The 13416-nt window shown below is 28.9% G+C and overlaps 2 protein-coding genes across 2 annotated transcripts; one reads left to right on the forward strand and one right to left on the reverse strand.

Moving 5' to 3' along the window:
* Window positions 1–1341: 1341 nt before the first annotated feature.
* LOC132948915 (mediator of RNA polymerase II transcription subunit 6) lies at window positions 1342–5253 on the reverse strand. Its single transcript, XM_061019608.1, has 5 exons — window positions 4483–5253; window positions 4211–4370; window positions 3320–3494; window positions 2174–2474; window positions 1342–1780 (listed from the first exon to the last, which is right to left on the reverse strand). Exons 1-5 carry the CDS (start codon window positions 4514–4516, stop codon window positions 1638–1640), a joined length of 813 nt encoding a protein of 270 aa, XP_060875591.1. The 5' UTR covers window positions 4517–5253; the 3' UTR covers window positions 1342–1637.
* Window positions 5254–5428: 175 nt separating this feature from the next.
* Window positions 5429–9392, forward strand: LOC132948914 (26S proteasome regulatory subunit 6A-B). The gene is made up of 5 exons (XM_061019607.1): window positions 5429–5680; window positions 5790–6101; window positions 6184–6384; window positions 6446–7060; window positions 9144–9392. Exons 1-5 carry the CDS (start codon window positions 5624–5626, stop codon window positions 9252–9254), a joined length of 1296 nt encoding a protein of 431 aa, XP_060875590.1. The 5' UTR covers window positions 5429–5623; the 3' UTR covers window positions 9255–9392.
* The last annotated feature ends 4024 nt before the right edge of the window (window positions 9393–13416 follow it).

A 13416-nucleotide genomic window follows, 5' to 3' on the forward strand; every position in this document is an offset into this window, starting at 1 on the left:
TCTCTAGAGATCGTATTCTAATTCCTCCGTCTGTTCACTGTTTGCCACCTCCCTCGCCTGCTTCTTCTTTCAATATGTTACGATCTCCACAGCTGTCCCGCAGAAGATGATAAACGTCTCTTCTACGCTTTAAAGAATTTAAGTCCTCTGCCCCTCACGGCCTGGTTGGCCGGAAGGTCTTCAAAAAAAGGCCCACACAGTATCCAGTAGGTATGTCGGATATCTCAGCTACCACCTGCAGTGAGTGACCTATAGACACCTATGTAAGGCGTCTAATAAATTACAAGTCTAAAAAAAAAAAAACAGTTGTGGGAGGCCATGTGCGTAGCTCCTCCACCAACTATATAGTTTTTTTCTTATTATTAAATAAAACCAAGGGTCATTTATTAAGTGAACAAAAACGTACTTACAATCACGATTAAAGACCAAAGTGGGTTATGATTATTTACTTTTATTATATATCTATTAGTTATTGCTATGTATATATTATTATATAAGACAACCATTAAATATATCTGGATTTAGACAAAATAATATTGTATATTATGTTGATTTTAATGGAACTGTAAGTACAGTCTGTTTACCAGAAACCTGGTAATACAGTTTGCTTAACTTTTAACTTTATGACTAATTTTCTAATAATAATAGCTTTTAATAACATAGAAAGGCAATATTCAAAAATTATAGTTATACCTTTTTTTTTTTTACCAATTTTTAGGCTAAAATAATTCTAGAATTTGTGTTATATATAAGTACTAGTATAGTATAAAGTGTTGATACGTAACATGTTTCTGTAACTAAGATAAATTGCTAAAATGCAATATATATTTTAAATTGTACTTACTTCAGCAGTACATATACTAAAATTGGAACGATAAATGTATTATTATAAAAAGTTAACAATAATTAGGCTTAATATTATATATACACTAAAACAATGTTTACAACATACCTATTCGATTATTAAAAATTTAAATTAAAAGTATCTATTTATGTTCAAATGTAGAATAAAGCAGAGTTATAAATATTATTCAAACATTCAAAATTCTCTATAACAATCAAATGGAATACTTATGTAAGGTAAAGATATAGTAGTATCATGCCTTTTTACATAAAGAGGAATCTATTAAATAATAACAGTAGTTTTGAACATATTAAAGAAGCAAAAATATTACAATTTACTATAGCCAATTGGTCAAATAAGTTGGCATATGATATGATATGAAATTAAAGATGGTACCATGTTATTGTACTAAATCATTGTAAATTAACACAAATTAGTATTAATATTTGCTATTTAGTATACCCAACAAAAACAATTAAAATAAATAGTATACCTAATATGTTATGTAAATGTTTATTATATCGGTTTTTTCTCTTAAGATTTTACAAAAATACATTGCGTATGTACATATTTAACATTAAAAACTGAATACTTATTTTGAACATATTTTTTTTATTATAAAATAATCCTATCATTTATAGTATAAAAATAACAATTAATTTTAGATTAAAATAAGTAAAAGGCTTTAGTTGCCATCAAGTATATTATACTTTATATATTAACTTTAGTCTGTATATAAAATGCAGATCATGTAATTAAATAATATATAAATATGTTATACATAAGAAGAGCATTATGCCGGCTTAAACTTTTTCTCTGGAGGGGGTCTCATTGATGGCGATAAAGAGTTAGTAGGCTGAGGTTCTTGTTTAATATTTATGTCTTGAATCATTTCCTGTTTTATTTCTTGTTTCACTTCTTTTTTAATTAGTTCATCTGTAAACAAATAAAAAAGATATCATTTTATTATTCAAACTTTATCATAAACAAACCCCAATTACCAACATTATTTTCATACTAATATCACAGATTATATAAAATCTGTACATATATAAATATACAAAATAATATAAAATCTGTATATTTTGAAATAAATGATACAGTTATAACTTATATTTGATTATAACAATAAAAGTGAAAGAGTTCATTACATCCCATTCTTAGTATTTCATTTTGGTAGGCAATTTAGAAGGGTTAAAAAAAAGGATTTTCTGTTTTACACAGAGTACACTACCCTCAAATCAAACACTGTACATAATAAGTACTCAGTAGTTACTTAAACTATTTTAAATTATATAACTTAATTTTAATTCTAAAAAATGTATTTACTTGTTTGTTGATTATTTATAGTATTTTGAGGTGTTGCTGCAAGAGCTGGAGGTAAAGGTAAAGGAAACTTTCTTGTTAATTCAACTAACAACATGTCTACTCGTAATCTTTGAAATTGGGAACTAGCTTCTTCAATGTCTCTCTTGCCGGTAACCTTAACTGGAGATGGTGGAGGAGCTGTTACAGGACCAGTTGGCTGACCAGGTCTACGATTTTCCCATGAATAACCTTTAGATGGATGAAATCTAGCTAATGAGTTTAGTTCTTCAAATGCAGTCTCTAAATGGTATGCTGAAGACATCTAAAAAAAAACATTTTTAAAAATTTTAATAAAGTTAAAGTATGTACTATAAAAAAAATTCAAAAAGAAGCAGCTATGTTCCTTTTTTCCAGTTCATTAAAAAGCATACTACAATATGTCTGTTCTCTATTAAAGTTTAGAAATACATTTGGCGGTGACCAAAGTTCACTAGACGGTAGTATGCTTGCTGTGTATTGAACCATGCTCTTGAGCTCCACTAAGTACATTTCTTAAGTTGAATAGAGTATATTATATTGTAGGACATTGATTCGACATAAAGTCTATTGATAAAAACAAGTTGATTGCTTTCCTCCATCTGTCTCCTACAGATGGAAAGCAATCCCCCCAAAAAATTAAATGTTTGAAATTATAATTTAGCCTAAGCATCTAATTGATATAACTTGGCTATCTTGTTGTATGTGATCTACCGGCAACATTGATCTACAGCAATATTTAAGTAGGTAATATTATATTCGAAGTAGATGACGAAAAAGTGGTTTTAATGACAAATTAAATAATACTCAAAATTTAGTGTATTTAGTGTATTTACTAAAAATTATTATGAATACATAATAATATATCATTAAAAATTTGAATTGCCTTGGCAATTTATGAATTGTACAGTGCTTAGTGATTTATCACATTTTATAAAATGTCTAGATACTAAGTATTAAATATATTATATAATAAATTATTAATAGATTTTATACTTTAACTTTAACACACATATTGTACCTAACCCTAATATAGGTAATATTAAATATTAATATATAATGTAGTTATATAAAAAAATATATATATTTATATTATATATAATGTTAATATGTTATCAAAATCTTACATACCATGTGAGAATTAATAATTGAAAGAAGATCTGGAGCTTGATAAACTATTCCAGCAACAATGTAAAAATCGGCAATTGGTGTAGAATGTGTTGGAGAATGTCTGTGTTGTTTACGTACTACATACAAAATTGGTTCTTGCACATGAAGAAGGCAATACTCCAGTCCAATCATATTACTAAAATAAAACGTTTATAAAGAAAAGAAAAAGTAATATTAAAATATTCTTATTAGCACTCTTACTTAATAATGCATTCTTTGACATTTAAAGCACTGGGGCCAAGTTTTTCAAAATTCTAAGCATTTAAGCATTTTTTTAAGGAAATCTAGCCTATACAATGATGTTTTGTTGAATTAGTCCAAAATGTACATTGAAAATTCTTCAAATAATTAGCACATATCAAATTTTTGAAGTCCTGTAGAAACACTTTGCATACAAGTATAATAATTGTATTCTGATTGAATGTTTATAAATTATTATTAAATCAAAGCTTTATGGCAGAGAATAATATTAAAACATAAATCCATGTAGCATGTATATATTTCAAAATACATGCATACAAATTAATGATCAATATTAATAGATGTTAATGATTAGCCAATATTGAACATAATGAAAAATAATTTATTATTAAGACTTTAGTACTATGTTACGACTTTACTCGTTATGACTCATGGAAAACACGTCATCAAACCTAACCAGGAAACTTATAGTTCAAATCAAAAAGGTTTCAGTCCCTGACCAAAAAACATAATTTCCAAAAGTTACTAGTTAGCTATTTCAATAATTTAAAACATAAATATTTATTTCTAACTAGGCAATTATTTTACAAGTGTCAATAACTAGTATTGATGTAAAAAATAAAAATACATACATTTGACTAGGGTTCTTACCTCAACTGATCCATACTGAGCCGTTGCATTTTAATAGCTTCATTATTACAACTCCGATCGTAAAATGGATTACTACGTTCCGAGAAGTAGTCCAGTATGTTATTAGAGTTGAGCATCGGAATCCAATTACTATCATGCCAAGAGAGACCCAAAGGATTATCTGTGAGATAAAATGGTAAGGTACAAATTAATGGAGAAAAGTAATAATAATGAATGACTAATAAATTATAATTTCAGTATAGACATAACATCATGTTTTGATAAAGACTTACCCGGCAAACAGCCCACTCCACGTCCCGGTAGCATTATTCAACACGTTAACTTACACAGCTTATAATAAAAATGTAGGAAAAACCTTTAAGAAAGCTTACAAACTTTCTGAGAATGCGGACATAATACACTTACATCGATAATAGTTCAATAAAATCAAATACTATACATTAATACTATTGCATTAAATAAAGATGTAAAAATGTAAATAATATATTAAAGATTATGAACTTTAAAATTAATCAACTAATTAAAATTAACTTTAACTTTTAACACTAACTATTGACTAAACCATAAATAATAATTCATAATTAAGTTAATATTTAATAGTTAACATTGTTTATCACTAATCAATGGTTAGTCAGTGACTTCGTGTTTTCATTTTTTTCATGGCTCTAAGCCGAGATTTCTTTTTTTTACAATTCGTTAAGGATCGCGATCAATAAGGATCTTGTCATAGATTTTCTTTTTAGGAAAAATATCGAGTAAGTACCTACCTGTCCTGTCCTATCATCCTATGTTTTTTTATATTTAAACATGATTTGAATTTATCAATATTATCACAGTTTAAAAAATCAATATTAGCCGTATCTTAGAACATTAATGTACTATGACCGTACTTCATAGAGTATTTAGTATTACTCTATGTATTACCTGCAAACTTTAAAACGTTTATAGGAGAAGAGTCAAGTATTTTTGTATTTATATTTTTATGTAGAACCATGATAAATTTAAATTAATTAATTTGTCATATTGTGTAGAAGAACAAAATATTTAATATATTCTTTAACTCTTTATTATTATTTATTATTATTTGTCGTCATGATTACGATTACGACTACAATTTTTTATTTTTTCCCACTACGATAGCACCACTGCAATTTAAAGATAATAACATTTTGAGGTTATGGCGTTTAGCTAGGTGATCGTGATATCAGCAGAAAATCAACAATCATTGTAAACGAAACGAAATTACGTACAGAACTTATCATCGTCTTATATTCTTAATATTTATTGTTATTTATTATTATATTTATATAGTATTACAGAGAGTTGCAGGTTCTACACTCGTCAGCTTAAATTAATATACTTCATATTCTTGTATAAATCTAATTTCACTAAAATATAAAACAGATTCACAACATGACTGAAGAAGGAACCAGTAAGACATTAGAAGATCCATCAGTTTGGGAGGATAGTGTAAGTTCTGTTTTTTAATTAATTGTATGCTAAATAGTCTATGCTTACAAGTACACTACATTTTATAATATATAAATGTTTATACTTAACCAATTGTAATTAATTATAGGACCGGGTAGAAGATGAGATTTTGCTCATGTCCAATGAAGAAATAACATCACGCACACGTCTGCTAGACAATGACATAAAAGTCATGAAAAGTGATGTTATGCGTATATCACATGAACTGCAATCGCAAGCTGACAAGATTAAAGAGAACACAGAAAAGATTAAAGTCAACAAGACATTGCCTTATTTGGTATCTAATGTGATAGAGTTATTAGATGTCGACCCACAAGATACCGAAGAAGATGGTGCTGTAGTTGATTTAGACAGCCAAAGAACAGGGAAATGTGCAGTTATTAAAACATCAACAAGACAAGTAGCAATTGTTTTAAATATTAATAATGTAGTTTTATTATTGTCTCATTCCTTGTTCTAAACATGAATTATTTTTATTCCAGACTTACTTCTTACCTGTTATTGGTCTAGTAGATCCAGAACAATTAAAACCAGGTGATCTGGTCGGTGTTAATAAAGATTCGTATCTAGTATTAGAAACATTACCAGCTGAATATGATGCTCGCGTTAAAGCAATGGAGGTTGATGAAAGACCAACTGAACAATATGTAGATATCGGTGGCTTGGACAAACAAATTCAAGAGGTAAGTTATCAGTTATAAACTTCTGTTTTTCATACTAAATCCTGAAATCGTATTATTTTAGCTTATTGAAGCTGTAGTGTTACCTATGACACACAAAGAGAAATTTATTAATCTTGGTATACAACCACCAAAAGGAGTTCTTTTGTACGGTCCACCTGGTACTGGAAAAACCCTTTTAGCTCGAGCATGTGCTGCTCAAACAAAATCAACATTTTTAAAGCTTGCTGGTCCACAATTGGTACAGATGTTTATTGGTGATGGAGCAAAATTAGTACGAGATGCATTTGCTTTAGCTAAAGAAAAAGCACCTGCAGTAATATTTATTGATGAACTGGATGCCATTGGTACAAAACGTTTTGACTCTGAAAAAGCTGGTGATCGAGAAGTACAAAGAACTATGTTGGAACTTCTTAATCAATTGGACGGTTTCAGTTCAACAGCCGATATAAAAGTGATTGCAGCTACTAACAGAGTAGATATTTTGGACCCAGCATTGTTGAGGTCTGGCCGATTAGATAGAAAAATTGAGTTCCCACACCCCAATCAAGAAGCTCGTGCACGTATTATGCAGATACATTCAAGAAAGATGAACAAATTTGATGTTAACTTTGAAGAACTTTCGAGATCGACTGACGATTTTAATGGGGCACAATGCAAGGCTGTTTGTGTTGAAGCTGTAAGTTGACTTTTAACACCAGTTATATTCAAGGGCACCCTTGGTTATATTTATTACATAGTAAAATTGTATTTTTAATGTTTAGGTAGGTTAAACTGTTAGATGTAACATAGAAATATACCCTTCTATATTCTGTTTTATATAAGAGTAACCTCAGTCAGCATTTGATTTTCACCGCTCCTCTCGATTATATTGATTTTTGTGCGCAGAATCCCGCCTGAGGTTACTCTTATATGAGACAGAATATACATTCATATTATAAATATAAATTATGTATAATTCTTTTTTTTTTTTATTAATTGAACGCGTGGCAACTTAGGTAATTGGGTGGTTTTTAACCGTGGAGGAGGGTTTTGTATGTTTAAACACGTTTGGCAGATTTTTTAGTGGGCACCCGTAGGTATCTGCCATGCCTGGGAGGGGGATGGCAGCACTTCTCTCCAAACACCGTGACTTGCCCGAAGAAAAATGACGCCCACGGCCGAGGTCAGTGCGCAGCGTAACTGACGCCTTAGTCTGCTCAGCCACTCCGTCCCCCTATGCATAAATTATTATTTATTAATTATTGAAATTGTTCACTATGGAAGTTGTTTATTTTATAATAGTTATTTTCTACAATCATATTTTATAAATTATAAGTAATCTCAATAGTTAACTTGAAATTGTATTTCTTATATTGAGATATGTTTTGTTTACTAAAAATTTGTTACACACAATAGGTATTCAATAGTAAAATTTAAAATTCAGATTCTGTTTAATTTTATTTAACCATATTTAAAAGTATGGTGTTAAATAACTGAATTATAAAATGTTTACACTTCTATTAATAGTATTATTTTTAATCTAAATTAATTGGTCATGTGTTATTCATAATTAAAGAAACCAAGCCAAATTTAATCGAGGGGTTTGTGGGAGACTTGTAAAATATTTATTATAAAACTGAGGAAGTCACTGCTGTATAGTAGATTTAGAATGTAACTTACTACTGTTATAGATGTGTTAAGGCCCCAGCAAACCCCGTCAATTGTTCATCAAAACGACCACAGCGACTGACAACAATTAAAATACTTGTAATGGTTTGATTTAAAAAAAAATTTAAAGATTTGTGATTTGCATTAGCCAGAGCATGTATTCAATATTTTTATTAGTTTTTGAAAAATTGATAAAATTAAAAAGGTACTCTGACCGATGCAAAGTAATCTTGTTAATGCATTCAAAAATCTTTACATTTTTTAAATTTGACCTTTGGAAGTACTTAAATTTTTGTTATGCGTATAGCCATTTCACATCCATAAATTGATTTTGAATATTTTTATCTAATGAATAAATGATATATACATGCGGTTGTGTAATATGTATAATGCAGGGGAGTTGTGGGGAGTATTTACACACTATACTCTGTTCCATCTAATAGTGAACCGCCGAACAATGCCTGAGCCCACCCATGCGATGGCTATGGTTCTGTGATTAGCGGACAGTCATCGTCGTCGGGTGCTTGTGTTAATGTTCTCACCAATGTCTGGACTGTGGTGGGAATGCGCGGAAAAAACGTGTTTTGGTCAGCCGTGTGGTTCACTCTTAGATGGAACAGAGTATATATTCATTTACTACACACACAAAGACGAGCCGTGACCCCAAGGAGTGAAAGAATTGCGCAAACACAACTTCAAAATGACATGTTTGCAGGGGCCTTAAATTTGAATTCAATGATTCCTTACAAAAAAATAATTTGATCATACCGTCTCTGACTATTTCCAATGATATTTTATATTTTATTGGTAATATGGTAGGTTAAACTAATTTTTTCCAAAAATATTGCACATAGGTACCTAATATTATTAGTTATCAGTTATTCAGAGATTTATTCTAATATTTTCTTATTTTGTTTTAAAAAACATGCGAGTTCTTGTATGGTTCTTCTATACTTTTAATTTGTTGTTTCTCCATTCATATTATATGTTTCAATTATCTTTGTTTTCTTACTATTCATGTTTACTAACAATATTGTTTCCTTAGGTATGTGTATTCTGAAAAATTTTAATTTAACCCATGATTAAATAAAATGATTTATTTTAATTTTTAGGGTATGATTGCTTTAAGAAGAGGTGCGTCAACTGTTACTCATGAAGATTTTATGGATGCCATAATGGAAGTGCAAGCTAAAAAGAAATCGAACTTAAATTATTATGCTTAAAAAATTAACAAAACGTTTGTTTATATCTTTTACTTTGTATGGTTTATTTTCATCTACTAAAATAAATAAATAATTTAATTATTTCTATGCCACTGTCCAAATTACATTTTCAAGCAGTAAAATGATTTCTTTTAGTTATTTTGTTTCTTGGTGTTCACATTTTTACCTAAATTGAATAGATTAATGTTATTAATTAATCTGAATTATGATTTTTAATCAGTACACATGAGAAACTACCAATTCAATTAATTGATTTAAAATGTTTGGAGTGGTTGGGAGTACAAAAATAAAATGTTATCTTAAAGGTATTTATGTATGAGAAGTTTTTTTTTTTTAAATAATAATAATATTTATTTATTTCCAACTATTTTTACAATTTAAAAGAAAACATTTTTAATTACAGAAGTTGGTCACTTCCAAGCCGTTGGCTGTGTAGAAGTGAGAGTTCCTAACAGTATTAAATTAATAATATTAAGTCATACATTATACACAGTGTTCGGATTAGATAAGTAGTTTTTTATCTAGATAAAGATAAAGATAATGAAACTCTAATGTATCTAGATAGAGATAAAAGATAACTTAACTCATATTTATCTAGATAAAGATAAAGATAAATATTTTTTTATCTAGATAAAAAAAGATACAATTTTTTTTTAAATGGGTTTTAAATTTAGGTATATTTTAGTTGGGCACTAGGAACATAATAATAATAATGATGATATAAATAAAAATAATTACATTATTTATAAACCATAAACTTGGTTTGAGAATGTGTATAAATATTTAAATGCGTTTGTACAATTTTGTGATTTTTATCAATAAAAAATTTATCTAGATGAATTCATTTAGATGAGTAAAAAAATTATCTAAGATGAACGTTTAGGTTCCTTGTAACTATTTATCTAGATAAGATAAAAGATGAACAAATAATTATCTAGATAAGTCCAAACACTGATTATACATATGTGAAAAAAAGTATTAATATAAAATAGCATGGCATTCAATATACCAAAAAAAACAACGTTTTTCTAACTTGGGGGTCTAGTGAAATGTACCTACATATTTCTCATAAGTAGCTCATATTGTAACCAAAAACTTCAAAAATATATATGCACATTTTTTTTGTCTTATATATTTTAAGTTAAAATTTGGATGAAATTAAATATTTAAGTAAACGAAGAATAATTATTTTAGTTATTTTGTTGTAATTTAAAAATACTATTCATGGGTACTTGAAACCTTTAAAATACCTAAATTATTGTGTATGCTACCGTTGAACCCCGAAATCGATCAAATTTAGTTTTAACTAGACCAAGGGTGGCCAATCTTTTTAAATATTGTGCCAAAAAAAAAAAAATTGAGTATATAATATTATGTGCCATAAAAAATTAACACGGCAATAATAACATTATTAATGTTATTTTAACGCAATAATTGTTGTGCAATACAATATTTACGACTTATGATTTATTTAATATTGAAAAACAAATTTTAGAAATACTTAAGAGGACGCCACACCTGCATGTGTTGTCTCCGTCTTACAAACACGTAACATACCAAATTTACGCTCATAATAAGATAATACCCTGGACTCAATTCAAACACATACAAGTAGCATGGACTCAATTCAATATCATCGGTTAGAACATTATCTGTGTTCTGTTGGAAGTTTTTTTACGATAATACAGTTTTTAAGTGAGTTATGAGTATTTTTAATTTACATTTATTATACACGCTATAACTCACTTAAAAACTGAATTATCGTAAAAAAACTTCCAACAGAACACAGATAATGTTCTTACCATCAAGTTTCATGATAAGTCGATTCACTCTAATTTTTAAGCTAACGGCATGCAACTTGCATTTCTGAGCGTAAATTTGGTATGTTACACGTTTGTAAGACGGAGACAACACATGCGGGCGTTACGTCCTCTTAAGAATTATATTTTATCTGACGCTAGTGTGCCATTGTTTTAATAACATCAAAGTGCTGCAGGTTGGCCACCCCTGGACTCTAGTAGGTAGGTACCTACTCTACCATATACATACAGTCTACAATTTACTACAACTCATTAATTCTATGCTTATAATTTATTTATACTGGCTTCCTCAGCTTCCTGGCTCTTCTTTTTTCATAAGCTGAACAAATAGAACGGAACTTGTACAAATTTAAGATACGTTCAATGATACAATAATGATATTACCTATATCATTGAATTCAAATTTAATACCATCCATTATACAGTGACCCGCTTGTAACTTACTGTACAGCAGAGTGGCTAAGCATAATAATTAATAAATAAGATTCATACGATATAATGGCGGTCGATGTGTAAAATTTGTTACCTATTATTTATGGAAAGCCGACTTAGGTAAGTGTAATATAATAACTACAGGTAGTTTACAAGAGCTACCAGCACATTTTTGTAAAACGTATCAGGACATCCTACCTAGATTTAATACCCCCCCCGAAAAAAATATTTTTTACATTAAATTATTCATTATAGAATATCGTTACAAATATAGTAGACGTTAGATATCTAAATAAATAATAAATAAATAGTTATATAAAACTAAAATATATCACTATTTAAATAATAAATCTAATAAATAGTTAAATTATTATTACGTGATAAGGACGTACGTATACGTATGTATACAAATAAAATTGCTTACTTGTGTGTAAGGAAAGAAAGAAAATTCCACAAAAACAAAAATCCTGGGGGTGCGCCTGAAGGGGCCTCTTGCATGATTCTGCCCGGGCCCCAAAATATATCTGAACGGCCTGATTACGCCAAGGCTTCTTTATCGCAATATTGCCGGAAGAAAAGATTTTACGGGAGTTATCTCGCAAAATTCTAGTTTTCGAAACGTTGTAATATTGAACAGTGGCGAGTATAGGATTTAATTTGGGGTGGATATGGTTTAGAAATCCTGAGTCGGGATCCCCGACAGTATAATAAATAATTATAATTCTACACACACTTACTTTAATTTTCGTTGGGGGGAGGGGGGGGGGGGCTAACGTGGAAAGCTCATATGTGGTATGCTATGGAAATCTGCTTTCATAAAAAAATGGAATAGGTCATTATTCAAAAATATTATTTGGCTTATTTGATACTTATTAATAATAATAATATAAATAATAACTGTGCATATTTAATTTTCTTTGTATGCATTAAATGCCTACCTATATTATATCACTAGTCGATCCTGTGCACTTCGTTGTCCTTAAAAAATGACAACCCTTTAAAAAATTGTGATTGTTCAAATCCATTTGGATATAACTCGCAGCAATTAAGTGCAATATTCAGCCACCCTTAAGGTAGGCAATCCGACTACATCGGATCGCGGACATTGTGCGACAGCATATTAAGTAGATATGTAATTATCTAATATATCGTGCCACAGTGTTTGTTACTGAACTCCTCCGAAACGGCTTTACCGAAACTGTTATAATTATTAATAGGTGTATAAATCTTTAATGAAATGTATCAAGTACGATAGAGAAAATAGGAATAAACATTTACCAGACTTAATGGAATACTTTCGGTTACCAATTGTTTCCCATGCATTTTTTGAGTGTACTGTTGATAAAGTACCACTTTTGAAGTTAAATAACAATAATTGTAACTATATACCTACCTAATATTTTAGATTCTGAGCGAAGCGATGAATGTATTGATTTTACAATGATGTGTGTTTTTTTTTTTATTTTTTTTTTAAATTTTTTTTTTATTATATAAATTATAATACAAGATTTCTCATAAGTTTGTCTACCCTTATCAAAAAAAATGTCAACAAGAAAGTCAAATTAAATTTTTATGAGCGTTTGAAATTCATATTTTTACAACATTTGATATTCACTCGATTTCTCATGTAACGATTTTCTTATTTTGTTGTAATTAAAAAACGAATGACTGTAGATACTTGAAAATTTCATTGAATGTTTATATTAGCATTTTCTATACACAATAAAATTTTGAAAATATTTTGACTCTTTTTGAGCTGTTTACGGACATTGTCAGTTTTTAATTTTTTTAGTTTTTTTTTTTCTATAAATATCAATAAAATTTTATTTGTTGAGTAAAAAAGCGTGAAAATTTAATACCTATAAGGCTCCTGATATATCGTTCTAATAGCACTTGAAAAATATTAAGAA

This window comes from Metopolophium dirhodum, chromosome 7 (genome assembly GCF_019925205.1).
Source record: "Metopolophium dirhodum isolate CAU chromosome 7, ASM1992520v1, whole genome shotgun sequence".
Lineage (NCBI taxonomy): Eukaryota > Metazoa > Arthropoda > Insecta > Hemiptera > Aphididae > Metopolophium > Metopolophium dirhodum.

Coding starts and splice junctions, on each gene's coding strand:
- LOC132948915 (XM_061019608.1), bottom strand. CDS start 4,516: ATGCTACCGGGACGTGGAGTGGGCTGTTTGCCGG. Junction 3,495..4,210: donor CTCAGTATGGATCAGTTGAG/GTAAGAACCCTA, acceptor GTTTTATTTTAG/TAATATGATTGGACTGGAGT. Junction 1,781..2,173: donor TATAAATAATCAACAAACAA/GTAAATACATTT, acceptor ATTTGTTTACAG/ATGAACTAATTAAAAAAGAA.
- LOC132948914 (XM_061019607.1), top strand. CDS start 5,624: ATGACTGAAGAAGGAACCAGTAAGACATTAGAAGATCCATCAGTTTGG. Junction 5,681..5,789: donor CATCAGTTTGGGAGGATAGT/GTAAGTTCTGTT, acceptor AATTAATTATAG/GACCGGGTAGAAGATGAGAT. Junction 6,385..6,445: donor TGGACAAACAAATTCAAGAG/GTAAGTTATCAG, acceptor GTATTATTTTAG/CTTATTGAAGCTGTAGTGTT.